Source organism: Thyridium curvatum (assembly GCF_004353045.1).
Source record: "Thyridium curvatum strain D216 chromosome Unknown NODE_83_length_185371_cov_79.390814, whole genome shotgun sequence".
In the NCBI taxonomy this organism is placed as follows: Eukaryota; Fungi; Ascomycota; class Sordariomycetes; order Thyridiales; family Thyridiaceae; genus Thyridium; species Thyridium curvatum.
The window spans coordinates 1-13,391 of NW_022156838.1; the positions used below are offsets into that span (position 1 = coordinate 1).

At 39.6% G+C, this 13,391-nt stretch overlaps 4 protein-coding genes across 4 annotated transcripts; 2 read left to right on the top strand and 2 right to left on the bottom strand.

The window, feature by feature from the left end:
- Positions 1 to 393: 393 nt before the first annotated feature.
- On the bottom strand, positions 394 to 1,046 carry E0L32_010353 (uncharacterized protein; the record flags this gene model as incomplete). The annotated part of the gene is made up of 2 exons (XM_031132961.1): positions 394 to 779; positions 830 to 1,046. 2 exons carry the CDS (start codon positions 1,044 to 1,046, stop codon positions 394 to 396), a joined length of 603 nt encoding a protein of 200 aa, XP_030989609.1.
- A 6,950-nt stretch (positions 1,047 to 7,996) lies between these two features.
- On the top strand, positions 7,997 to 8,950 carry E0L32_010354 (uncharacterized protein; the record flags this gene model as incomplete). Its single annotated transcript, XM_031132963.1, has 1 exon — positions 7,997 to 8,950. One exon carries the CDS (start codon positions 7,997 to 7,999, stop codon positions 8,948 to 8,950), a length of 954 nt encoding a protein of 317 aa, XP_030989610.1.
- A 290-nt stretch (positions 8,951 to 9,240) lies between these two features.
- E0L32_010355 (uncharacterized protein) lies at positions 9,241 to 10,715 on the bottom strand (the record flags this gene model as incomplete). Its single annotated transcript, XM_031132964.1, has 2 exons — positions 9,241 to 10,447; positions 10,510 to 10,715. 2 exons carry the CDS (start codon positions 10,713 to 10,715, stop codon positions 9,241 to 9,243), a joined length of 1,413 nt encoding a protein of 470 aa, XP_030989611.1.
- Positions 10,716 to 11,718: 1,003 nt separating this feature from the next.
- On the top strand, positions 11,719 to 13,018 carry E0L32_010356 (uncharacterized protein; the record flags this gene model as incomplete). The annotated part of the gene is made up of 2 exons (XM_031132965.1): positions 11,719 to 12,447; positions 12,581 to 13,018. 2 exons carry the CDS (start codon positions 11,719 to 11,721, stop codon positions 13,016 to 13,018), a joined length of 1,167 nt encoding a protein of 388 aa, XP_030989612.1.
- Positions 13,019 to 13,391: the final 373 nt, after the last annotated feature.

Genomic DNA, 13,391 nt, shown 5'->3' on the forward strand with positions numbered 1-13,391 from the left:
TCCAAGAACGAGTCCGCCATTACTACAACAGAAAAAGGATGAAGGGACCATCCTTCTCGGAGGGAGACATGGTCTACCTACTACGGAAAAACATCACCACAAAACGACCTAGCGACAAATTGGATCACAAAAAACTAGGACCATTCAAGATTGTACAGAAAATCTCGACATCCAACTACAGACTGTCACTACCAAAAACGATGCGGATTCATCCAGTTTTTCACGTTTCCCTACTGGAACCAGCCCCTCCGGGAGTGCGGCTGAAGGAACCAGTAGAAGTGGAGACAGAAGAAGAAGAGTACGAAGTCGAACAAGTACTGGAACAGCGGGTATCAGACGGCAAGTACCTGGTCAAGTGGAAGGGCTACGACACTACAGAAAACACCTGGGAACCTATCGGGAACCTGACGCATTGCCAGCGGAAGCTTCGGCAGTTCCACCAGCAAAGTCGAGACCAGTCAACAACTGACCACCGCCCAAACCAACGGTACTCCAGTCGATCACATCGAAACCACCGTTAGCCTGCACCTCTAGGACCGCAGAAGATTCCTGCGCGGCGGCCTCAGACTCCTTTCGCTCCATTTCCTCCAGCTCATCCAAATTTTGCAAACCACGCTGTACCATCTGTATCCCCTTCTCGCGGAGAGAACGACGTTGTTTGCGCAAGCGAATTAAGCGAGCAGACACCTCGTTGATCTGTTTCTGGAGTTCCAGGAATTTTTCTTCCTCGTCTATCTCCTCTCGCTCTAATCGCTTGGCTTCGGCAGTCACGCGGGACACTTTGCGGTCAGCACACCATTTTCTTGGTCGACAGGGCAACAGTACATACAGACACCCACGGGGACACCTGTCCCATCACACGATCGACCCAAACCCACGCATGTTTGGCATCTTTTTGTCCTTTCAATCATTTTGCAGACCAAGTTGTGGTCGAAGCAGTACGAGCACGGCATCACTTCAAAACCGTCTCGGAGGATTTCGTTCAATAAAGCGTCGCGGTTGCGCGATGGCTGAGATTTCCGTTTCTCAATGCGGCCTGAAGACATGACTGTCAGAAGGATGCAGGAAGAATCGAGGGGAGAGTTTGGCACCTACGGTAGAAGTTAGGACCCAACACCAGGGGTCTTAAGAAGCGGCCAGGGTCGTCGGGACGTCGACCTGGAGGGGAGACATCGTGTCACGAAATCAAGGCATGGTACCGCGGGGCAGGTGACCCGGGCGGTCAGGACCAGCAGAATAGATAAGATAAGCGATCACGCTCGATCAGTGATCCTCACTGATCGCAAGTGATCTATCACTCTGGCTCAGTGATCCAGAGTGATCCAGCAGTCTATATATACAGACGATGTCTACGCTTAGAAAACCTACCTAGATAGCTCTCCAGTATTCAAAGTATCTCATTCAATAAAGTACCTTTGAGTGAAGCTATCTTAGCTACGATCAAGTCAACCACCATTGCTCAGCAGCGCCCATCACTTACTGCTTACATAAACCCACACGCTTCCGATCCTACGAAGTAGTCTTGCCTCTTGGGATCAAGGATCGTCACACTTCTACCTTTAGCCTGATATAAAATATAATTATTAGAGGTTTATCTTTCTATTTAAGAGGACTTAAAACCTATCTAAATCTAATAATATAGCTAGATATAGATCCTATCTATTAGAATATTATTAGCTATTATTCTACTGTTTATTCCTTATCTAGATCTCTAAAAGCTATCTTAATAGCTTTCTTAAATATAATAAAGCCTCTTATAAAGATAGCTTAAGCCTTAGGGTCTTTATTATTCTTTAGATATTCTAAGTAGTTCCTCTATATAGGTTTAAACTAGATAAGGGCTTCTTCTTTAAGCTAAGTTACTATAAAGAGTATCTAATTATCTAGATATAGAAAGTTAGGTTTATACTTTATAAGATATCCTCTATATTAAGTAAGAAATCCTTAGAGATCTTTCTTACTTCCTCTATATATTAGTAGAACTTTATACTTTATACTCTAGGTACCTCCTACCTATAAGACCTATATTAAAGTAGAGAGTTATTAGATTTTAGTATTAGCTTATTCTATTATAAATAAGGGTGTATTATTAATAGATTAAGATTCTAATATAGTTTCTATAAGTATTACTTAGAGTATAATCTACTGACTGAATAAGAATATTTAATATATAATAATTCTTAATTCTAAGAGGTAAGACTACTTTATAGGACTAGAGGTATATAGGTTTATATAAGTAGTAAGTAATAAATACTATTAAGTAGTAATAGTTAACTTAATTATAGCTAAGATAGCTTTACTTAAAGGTGCTTTATTAAATAAGATACTTTAAATACTAAAGAGCTATCTAGAGTAGATATCTAAGGGTAGATATATATCTATATATATAGACAATAGATTATAATAGATTACTATAATCTATAGTAAGTCCTTATAATAGATTATTATAATCTAGGGTAATCTAACAGCCTATATGTTTCTGCCTATCTTATTATACTAACCGTCCTTAGGGCAGTGCCCTACAGTAACAGCAGTTGATTCTGTGATACCTTTCTTCTAGACCTAACCCTAGTTATTATATAATAAGCTAGAGATCTTATAATATAGACTCTTTACTCTTAGCATGCCTCCTCTACTTCTATACTATTAGAGGGCTTCTTTACTGATAACTACTCTCTTAGGCTATTCTTTAGCCCTTTTTATTATGCCCTCTTATAAGTTCTTTCTATTATACTTTAATAAATAGAGATAAGTTACTATTAATTCTTAGATATATATTAAATATTAATAAGATTAATATAAGTTTATTTAGATTAATAATATTATTTAGAGTCTTAACTACTATTTATAAGATTATCTCTTTATCTATATAATAATCTAGTTTCTTAAAAAGAATATTAAAGATTTAGTATAAAGATCTATATAATCTCTTAATCTTACTAACTATTTAGTAGGCTTTTATTAATATCTTTTTATATATAATCTCTAGAATTCTAGCTTAGTCTTTAAACTTATTAAATAAAAAGTTTATATTTAGATTATAGATAATATTATTAGATAGCTCTTAATATATATAGATCTAGTATTTATAGAGTATATTCTATATATCTTATATAGATAATAACTTTAAAAAGATTATTATCTAGAATAATATTACTATATTAATAATATATAATATATATCTTCTATTAATATATATAATATTAATTATAATTTTATAATTAAACTTATACTTATTCTTAATTAAAAATTTAAATTATCTTAAGGCTAGATTATATAATTAATAATAATAGTAAAACTTCTAGATTTTCTCTAAAGTCTTTATATATATATTATTATAATCTATCTTCTTAAGAAGAATATATAGATATTCTATATATAGATATCTAAATCTTTAATATAGCTATTATAGCTATACTTCTATAAAGTATAATCTAGCTTTTATATAGCTAATATTAAAGAATAGATATTCTTATTTCTAGATAACTAATATTATCTTTCTATCTTCTTATATAATAGTATTATTAATATTATTAAAATATATCTTTAATCTATTAATATTATATAGGCTAAGAAGAAATAAGATTAATATATTAAGAATATAATAAGTAATTTAGTTAATAGAGTTTTAAATCTTTATTATATCTATAATATATAAGAGAATATCTTCTCTAAATTTAATTTAGATACTTCTAGATATCTAGTCTATCTTTATATCTAGATACTCTTATATATATATTATAGCCTATATCTTTTCTATTATTAAGACTTATATAGCTTTTATATCCTATAGTTCTTCTTAATATTATTATATATAGAGGTTATTTAATATAAACTAATCTATCTTTATAATTTATATAGTAATATATATATCTTTCTTTATTATATAATAAAACTATATTATATCTATTAGAAACTATATTACTTCTTAAGCTTTATCTAGATTAAGATCTTTCTCTATATTATTATTATCTTTCTTATATATAATTATACTTAGATTATAGCTTTTATACTTCTATAGAAAGACTTTATAATCTTATTATATATAGTTATATTTCTTAATATTATCTATATTAAGATATTATATCTTAGCTCTATCTTACTCTATATAATTATAGTTTATTAACTAGTATTCTTTCTTCTTATAAATAAAGTACTTCTTATTATGGTATAATCTCTTTATATAATATAATAATCTCTATAATAATTACTATTAATAGATCTTAGTTAGAGAGTATATCTTTTTCTAGTTTATATAATTATATCTTTAATTAATAAAGCTAATATTATATAGACTAATAATTAGATATTATATTAATATACTTCTATTTATTATAACTTAAAATAATATATATAAATCTATAAAGAAGGCTTTATATATTAGCTTTTATTAAAGTAGTATTATCTCTAGCTCTAAAACCTTCTTATAGGCTCTTATTATAGCTATATAAAGAGCTATTTCTTCTTAATAGCCTTTCTTTAAAGCTTATTATATAAGTTAGAGCTTATTTAATAATATCTCTAAGATTTTTAATAGTAATTTATTAGAGTTCTTATACTTTATCTATATAAAGATAAGTATAATCTAGTCAGTTTAATAGTTATTATAGCTAATAATTAAATTAAAGTAGCTATTTATAATTTAATAGATATTATATTAGTATCTTTCTAGATTAATATAATTAAGATAGAATTCTTCTATATAATTAATAAGAATATCTAGAAATATTATATAGTATTAGTTCTTAATAATTTCTAATTACTTATAAAATTTAATAAAGTATTATATCTTATTATAAAGAATATTATATAGTCTTTTAATATAGTTTTATATAGACTTCTATCTCTTTTAAAAGATTATAATTTTATTCTTCTTAATAGATCTATTCTAGATTTTATATATTAATAGAAGATTATATATAATTTCTTAGCTAGAGAAGACTAACTATTTATATTCTTCTATATAATAAATCTATAGAAAGATCTCTATTAATTATATATATCTTTTATCTAATAAAAGAGTTTATATAATAGCTAAAGTTCTTACTAATAATAATTCTAATATCTCTTATATAAGAGTATAAGATTATTATATAGGATATAAAATAAATCTATAGATATTTAAAAAGCTTATTATATAATCTTTAATATCTAGACTTTTAATATTTTATTAAGTATCTATATAGTCTCTTAAATTCTTAATCTCTATTATTCTCTTTAGTCTTTCTTTTATTTATATCTTAAGATCTCTTTAAAAAGATAGATTATATATTTCTTTAATTATTTATATTAAAGATATAAGTATTTAGTTAATTATATTCTTCTTATAGTTATTTTAAATATCTATCTTATATCTTTATATTAAGAATAATATCTTATATTTAAATATATAATAGATCTATTTAAAGATATTCTCTATCTATTTTTAAAATATATTATTATATAATAAGATAATAATATTATTATTATAATTTATTTAAGATATTTTTAAAATAAATTATATAAAGTATATTATTAAGTATTACTTTATTAAATTTTATATAAGAACTAAATTAATATCCTAAAATTCTAAGCTAATAAATCTTTATTAAAGTTTTATTAAGATATTTATCTTTATACTTATCTCTTTATATATCTCTCTATCTTTATTTAAGATATCTCTTAATATTTTTTTATATATAATCTTAAAAGATTTTAAGATTAAAAAATTATCTTAACTTTTAGATATTAGATTCTTAGATAAGAATACTATATTTTTTTAGTTATATAATAATATATAATTATATTTTAAACTTATTTAACTTCTTTAAATAGATAATAAATTTATTATATACTCTTAGTTATATAATAATATATAATTATATTATAAACTTATTTAACTTCTTTAAATAGATAATAAGTTTATTATATAATCTTAATTATATAATAATATATAATTATATTATAAATTTATTTAACTTCTTTAAATAGATAATAAATTTATAATATAATCTTTTAATCTTTTTATATAATATTTAAACTAATCTTTTAAATATTAATTCTATAGAAATTATAGAATAAAATATAAGATATAGTCTTAAAATCTTATATATTAATTCTATCTCTTTATTATTAGTTAATCTACTATTAAAAAAGTAATTAAATATCTTTTAATAACCAATTAATATTAATTTAACTATATTTAATAGATATATATATATCTAAATATTATTAAACTAATTATTATAATCTTATTCTTATTCTTATTCTCTCTATCTCTATAATATACAACTCCTCCTATTTAAGATTGCCCTCTAACACCAGCATCAGGGGCCTTCAGCCTCAGGCTGTCAATGATCCGTACTGCGCACGGCCAGTCACCATATGGCTGCTTCACAGCCGCATGTTGCCTGCTCCGATCTACAGCGGACGACAGCCGGAGTGCGATCACACCTAGTGCCGGAGTTCCAACAGTAGCCATAGTTCTTTCTCGCGCCAGCACAAGAGTTTGCTGTCCCAAGGTTCGCAAAAAGCCATCTTCTCCAGGGCCGTCCGGACAGCGCACGCAGTGTGCAGCCACGTCAAAACCACAAAATCGGCAACCGTAGTCGGGTTCAAATTCCGGATCCAAGTCCGGGCCTCCCACACACGCGGTCAACAGAGGTCAAGCCTTCGAGCCAGGGGTGGCCAAGTCAGACACCATATCTGTGTTTTCAAGTACTGGGAATTGTCATTGTGTCTTTGGAATACGGCTATTGTGTTCATTGTGTTGTATAAATGTGTTGGTGTACTGTGTGTCGGAATTGGTTGTCTTACCTAGAGGCAAGCTGATTGATCTTCTCAGTAAGATACAAGAACTTTGCCTTCATGCTGTATATCTTGTGATAGAATTATGGCCATCCGTCCGGCAAGTTTACAGCAAAAAAAAGTGACATCCTTCGACGTACTGGTCAAGGAAGATAATCGTTGTGGTTGGTGCAGTTGAATGCCCGAGCAGATTACTCGTCTGCCCGGTACGGCCTATTAGTCTCGGAGTGCTTGTTTCCCTGTGGCGGCGATCGACAATTGTATGCCGTGTAAGTCTAGTGCTGATTACAGAGATACAAGGATAAGTATCCGATTGGACCATGCTGCTGTATTTTCTTTCTTTTCGCTATCGTATGGCATGCTTCCACAGCAGGGTTACTCTTCACAATAGTGGCCCACCCTCACTGGGCTTCTTGGCCATGGCCCTCAATGGTTGCACTCGGCATCTTGCGTCTTTATGGGGCCGATGTATGAGCTGAGCGTCTTGGCAACCAAAACGCCACCATCACCCTGGCGTGTCCTTGTGAGTGGGGGGCCAAAGAAAAGGATTGCGTCCCCTACGGCACAGATGCCATCCAGTATGCTATGTGGCTCAGGTTTAAGTCAGGAGGATAGCTTACTCGATGACACTTGTCCGTCTTAATTGGTGTCTGTTTTTGATGTGCATATGCACGGTCAGCCTGCATGTGGGCATCGCGAGGGTTTGAGAGAGAATGAGCTTGTTTCTTCTCAGCACGCCACCTCCGCTTCTACTCTGACATTGGGCCGGAGCGCAACCATGAGTCTCGGCACCGGTTGTTGAGCCAGGGCAATTGAAAAGCACCCGTTGTGCAGACTGGCGGTTCATGTCTCAATTTTCCAGGGAATCGCGCAATCGGGGTTTGCTCCCTGGCAATTAAGCTAACCTTAATGTCAACCGTGAGTAGGTCCGACAAGCCGGGTGCCTCTCTCAACTCGGCACGTGAGGCCAGGCCTATTGCAAGCAAGCCTCCGCGCATGCGAGCCGCCTGTACAGAGTGTCACGCTTCCAAGGTACGAACCGCCCTTCCGCTCCTTATTGAACGACCCAGAAGCACGGCAGCAACACAGCGCTTTGGACAATCATGTTGTTGGCTGACACTGCGGTTGAGTGCAGGTCCGGTGCAGTGGTGAAAGGACTGGGTGTAACCGCTGTCGACAAAATACCCTGAGCTGCGTATACAAGGTGTCCATGGTTGGACGCACGTCAAAGCGGAGGCATGACAACGACGACGGCGCTGCAGCACGGCAACGAACAGCGTCTTTGGGAGCGAACTGCCCGGCCCCGGGTTCCCCTCCCAAAACCGTGCCTCTTGACACGATTCATGCGCTTCCCGATATGACCGAACCAACGGCCACGCAGTTCATGAGCCCCGGTAACTTCAACGTCACAGCGGACCTGATGGGATACAATCCAATCGTCCACATGGACTTTCCCAACGAGTCATTCGGGTGGAACTGGGATTTGTCGAACAGTGACGACCCTCAGCAACCATCGGCAGACTCGCAATCGTCGGCGGCGCTTCCGAATGCAAGGTCAGATAAGCAGCGCGCTTCTTCTTTGATAGATACTGCCAGTACAGCAGCTACGTCTCTGCTGAACAATTCGCCGCAAAGCGATGCCGACGAATGCAGCAAAGAGCGTGTAGCGCACCTCATGTCGCTGTGTCGGATGACAAACCGCCTCGAGACATATCTGCGCTCCAAAACAGGAACGCTTGACGAGATCATGAAACTCAACAAATCATGCCTCGCTGAAGTAATCAAGCTGACCAGTGGCCAGCACAAGGGCCAGGTATGCCGGTGCTCTTTCATCATGATCACTACATGTCTGGATATTATGCTTGTGCTCTTCGAGGACGTTGTCAGGTCTTCTGGTCTCGACCCACGCGGGGGTGGACCTGTCTCTGACGCGAGGATGCCGAATCTTCAGTTCGGCGTCTTCGAGCTCGAGCCCCAGGAGCAGCTAGTTATAATGAAACGGATTCTAGCGAGGGAGCTGCGAAACTATCAGGACGTCGTTCGGGCTCTAATAGTCGAGTTTCAGGAGCCTTCAGCTGACTTCTTCCGGAAGCTGATGAGACAGTGGTGTTTGTCATTGACCAACCGGCTAGGTCAGATACCAGTAGCCCTGGACGCTGGATGACCTGGCTGGCGGGCTCGATCATTTACGATACCAAGCACACACGCCGGGTGATGATGCGCTTTTGCTTGAATAGACCCGTCTCCATCCTCCTCACAACTTGATTACTGAGTTTTCTCTCATAAGGCCTGGCCGAAGACCGTGTGAAAGCTCACGGTCCTCAGCGAAGACTTGGCATTGCAATGTTTGACGTGATTGTTATCGTGTCTTTTGTCAACCAACTAATGTCCCCCTTTCCACTATGGCAGTGACTTTTCGCCGAAACAGGCCATTTTTGGCATCCTTTAAGGCTATCACCTCTTCCTCGTAGTACACTTCAGTAGGAAATCGGGATGTGTGATCCAGGTGTCATCCTTACGGGCCCAGTCTTCCTTGTCTAGCCAACCCAAGTCATATCCTTGCACAATATGTACCAGAGTCCGCCTAATTGTCAAGTCTGCGACGTACTTGCCCATACACTGCCGTGGGCCGAAGCCAAATCTCCAGAAACGGTACCTGAGCTCTGCGCCTCGCTTTTCGAGGAACCGGTCCGGCCGATAGGTGGCATTGTCCGGAGCCCATGTGTCGCTCTGGATATTCAAAGCGTAGGAGTCGACAATGATGTTGGTCCGGGCCGGGATCATGTATCCGTCGACTTCGCGCGTAGTGGGTGCTGCTTGCGGAACGCTAAAAGCAGCGAGTGGTTTCAGGCGGCTAGACTCGAGCACACACGCTGCAAGGTAGGTCGAGTCACTACACACATACTCGGCCATCCGGTCTTCTCGCAACGCAAGCTGCACTTCTGTTCGCAGTCGCTCCTGGACATCTTGGTGGGCTGCCAAGAAGACTAAGTTCCAAGAAAGTGCCCCCGTTGTAACGTCAAGGTTGGCATAAAGCGATTCGTCGAGGGTCTGCACTAGCTCATCCTCGCTGATGTCTCCGCGGTCCAGAGCCTCATACATGCGAAGTATCGGTGCGGTGGCATCGTGGGTCTGAGCGTAGCCTCGGGCCGCTGCATTGAAGGCCCTCCAGCGGCGTTGAAAGGCCCGCAGCTCGGTGTTTGCCCTTATGGGTAGCCATTTAGACCAGGCGAATCGGGTCAACCCACCTTGGACGACGTGGTGAAATATGTGCTCTCGGAGAGGGGCAAGTTGGACGAGCTCCCCGACCAGCTCTGGTGGCAGTTGGCCGTAGAATAGCTCGCAAACTATCCAGAACGGCAACATCTTCATGTCCTCGGCCGGATGCAAAGCTCCTTGCCCCAGCCTGCCAGTCCTATGGAGGCCGTCAAAATGCTGGATAACATGACTCTCAATATGAGTCAGCCTGGCCGAGACGGTCCGGTATCCGAATGGAGTCTCGGTAATGGCTCTGACCCTTCTCCAAGCTGCTCCGCTGATGAGCCCAATGCACTTTCCGAGCAATTGATCCATGTATGCTCCCGAATCATTCGCAGCAGCCTTGATGTGCTTATCGGAATCACCAAAGATGCCCGACAGCTGATGGGGCCTCGTCAACACACTGCTGGATCAGTATCCTTTGTTGAGCGGCTCCTGCCAGGGAGAGACTCTGTTTGTGCTTACATTTCCGGCTTCATTCCTGCCCAGATACGGTACACGCTCCCATATTTGCTCTCCCACAGAGCGGAATTTTCGATCCCCGAGAGGAATTTGCCCGCATCGCCCTGCCCGTCAGGCCATTGGTATGGACAAGATGGTAGATCACGAACACCATCTCGGTGCTTAATGGGGAACGCTCGATTGAGATAGATCTGGAACTTGTCAATCATGTATGCAAAGAAAAGAGAGTAGTGGTGACTGTACATTTATCACCTTGGATAGTGCATCACAGAGAAACCTAGGGAGCAAGCTTGGAAAGAAGAGCTCCACTATCGCTACAATAGAGAGGAGACAAGCAGAGCCCCCTATGAATGTCAGCGAGAGCCGGATGAGGTGCTCAGTGAATGTTGATCCGTCCACAAGCAGCCTCATCTTGAACGTTTGAACAAGGTCACAGTCGATTCGACCCGAACAACTTTCGATGCATGAATGTCTTATTTTGACGAGACATGCACTCGATATTATACAGATGTCCTGGTGAGGCACTTTAAGGCAACCTCACTTCCAATGTGAAAGCGATGTGTGACCAACGGTTTGCCATCACGGTGAATTCTTGTAAGACACAAAAGTCCCAGCGGCCGATCGGCAAGTGTCGCTGTGATGGAGACTTCGGCAGCCGAACGGAGTGGACAGCATACCTACCGCCTCCGATGTCCCCGCATATTGTCGGCCGAGATCCCGTAGGCGAGACTCCTCTAAGGTTTGGCGGGAATTGTAGTGAGACGTGACAATAGATCCGAGTAACCACTGAAGAATGACATCTTAACGCAGCATTGAGCCCTGTCAGTCTCCAGTGTTAGGATCTACGTTAAGCCCCACAAAAAAGACCAAGTCTTCGATATACTTTGGTCCTGTGTTGGATCCTCTTGAAGCTAGAAAACAAGGGCCTTCATACCGACAGAGGATTATGATAATTTGTTGTCTCCTCCCGTGTTCGCCGGTCCGGACCCTGGTGGTCAACTATCGGACCCTTGAAACAGAGCGCCACCCTTCCTGATCATAGAGTATTCCGCATTAGACAACAATATTGAAGCCTTGGCGTAGGACAACCCGAGGTGATAAACTTGACGATAGCATCTGCGGATTTTACATGTTTCTACTCACCATTCTTTCGATCTCTTGTTTCACACCTTTCATGGGTTCGTCTCCTATTCGATACACCATCTTGCCAAAATGCAAACCTTCTACAGTCCTACAACCCTCATCACTTGGGACGTTCGCGCTCCCGCAGCAATGGCCATGCAGTCTATCATCACCGCTTTCTTGGTTTGCACGACCCCAAAAGGGTCAGTACTGAGATTCGGTGCACTGCCAGTCCTTCTACTTCTGGCCTGGGTCTGTGTTCAGACAGCGTCGGCGTTCTCGCTTCAAGTCATGATGTACCTGGGATTCGCTGTGTGCGGATATGTCAACGTCTTTCACTGCTTCAACTTCTTATGCTTGAATCCCTTTGATGATGCGGACATCCGTCGTGAGATGGCCCGGTGGAAGTCGTCGCCCCCGAACCCAACTCTTTTTGGCAGAATTTATTTTGCAACTGCTACCATATGGAGCTTTCGCGGCGTCGGGACTTCATACGAGATCAGGAGCATGCCAAAGTTTCCTGGCAACGTGGTACCTACGAAGAGATCCTTCTTGCTTCAGCAAGTCGGATGGATTGTTTTTCAATACCTATTCATGGACCTGATCACGAGTCAACCGCAACCACCCGAGGCAGCTGAGGCCTGGGCTGTCGGGAAGGAATGGCTCTGGCTACCGCTTAACCCTCATCCGGTCACCAAGCAAGATCTGACAAGCCGGCTACTGGGGACGCTCATGTCTTGGTATTTGATTGGAAAGATGATGCTAGATACTTGGTATCGCCTTTTCGCTCTAATCTTTGTCGGACTGGGTATATCCCCAGTAAGTCAGTGGCCACCAATGTATGGGAAATATAGCCAGTGTTTTACCCTGCGAAGATACTTCAAGTAAGTCGGCCATCGTTTCTCCTTCTTTTGCAGTCAATGCTTACCACTCCAGCAATTTTTGGCACCAGTGTCTGCGAGCTCCGCTCCAGGGTGTTGCCAAGTTCATCACGCGTGGCATCCTGCGTTTGCCTCCATCGTTGCTCGAGTCTTACTTCACGATGCTGATTATATTCATTCTCTCGGGTCACTTCCACATTCTTCTTGACTACTGCTCGGGAATGACGTCGTGGCGTCTTTCAGGAGGGGTGCAGTGCTTCGCACTCATGGTGCCCGGCATCATGATCGAGGACTGCATCCAATGGCTGTGGAGCGACTTCAAGGCGAAGTCAGGTATCCACGGTCGACAATGGCTCGAGAGAACCGTGGGCTATATCTGGACTTTCTTGTACCTGGCTGCGGTGACTCCTGTTTTTAATTATCCACTGCAGCGGATTGACAGAAACCCTACATACTTGATTCCCTGGAGTTTCTTCAAGCACTTCACACAACAACAATCGACAGCTTGACCACAAACTTAGAGGCACGTACGCGTCACATTCTGAAACGGAATTACAACGCTATCTTACCTCAGATCGTGTATTTATTTGAAGCAAAGAAGGATCTGAATACTTGTTGTTTCAGGCAGGAGGCGCTTTGTTTGCATAAAGCCATGCTGTTATACCAATGTGCCTTTTGTGTGGGCGTTTCGAGACCTGGCAGAGGGGCTAAATCCTTGAATAGCAACCTCTGTGCACTATTCACAGGTCCGTCACATGTCTTGCACGGTCAAATACCTTCCCCAAATCCCAACAAGGATGGCGGGATGTGCCACTATTTGCACCCGACGTGATTATCCAGACACAAGCTTGTGTCTAAGACATGACCTTTCAATACGTGTGT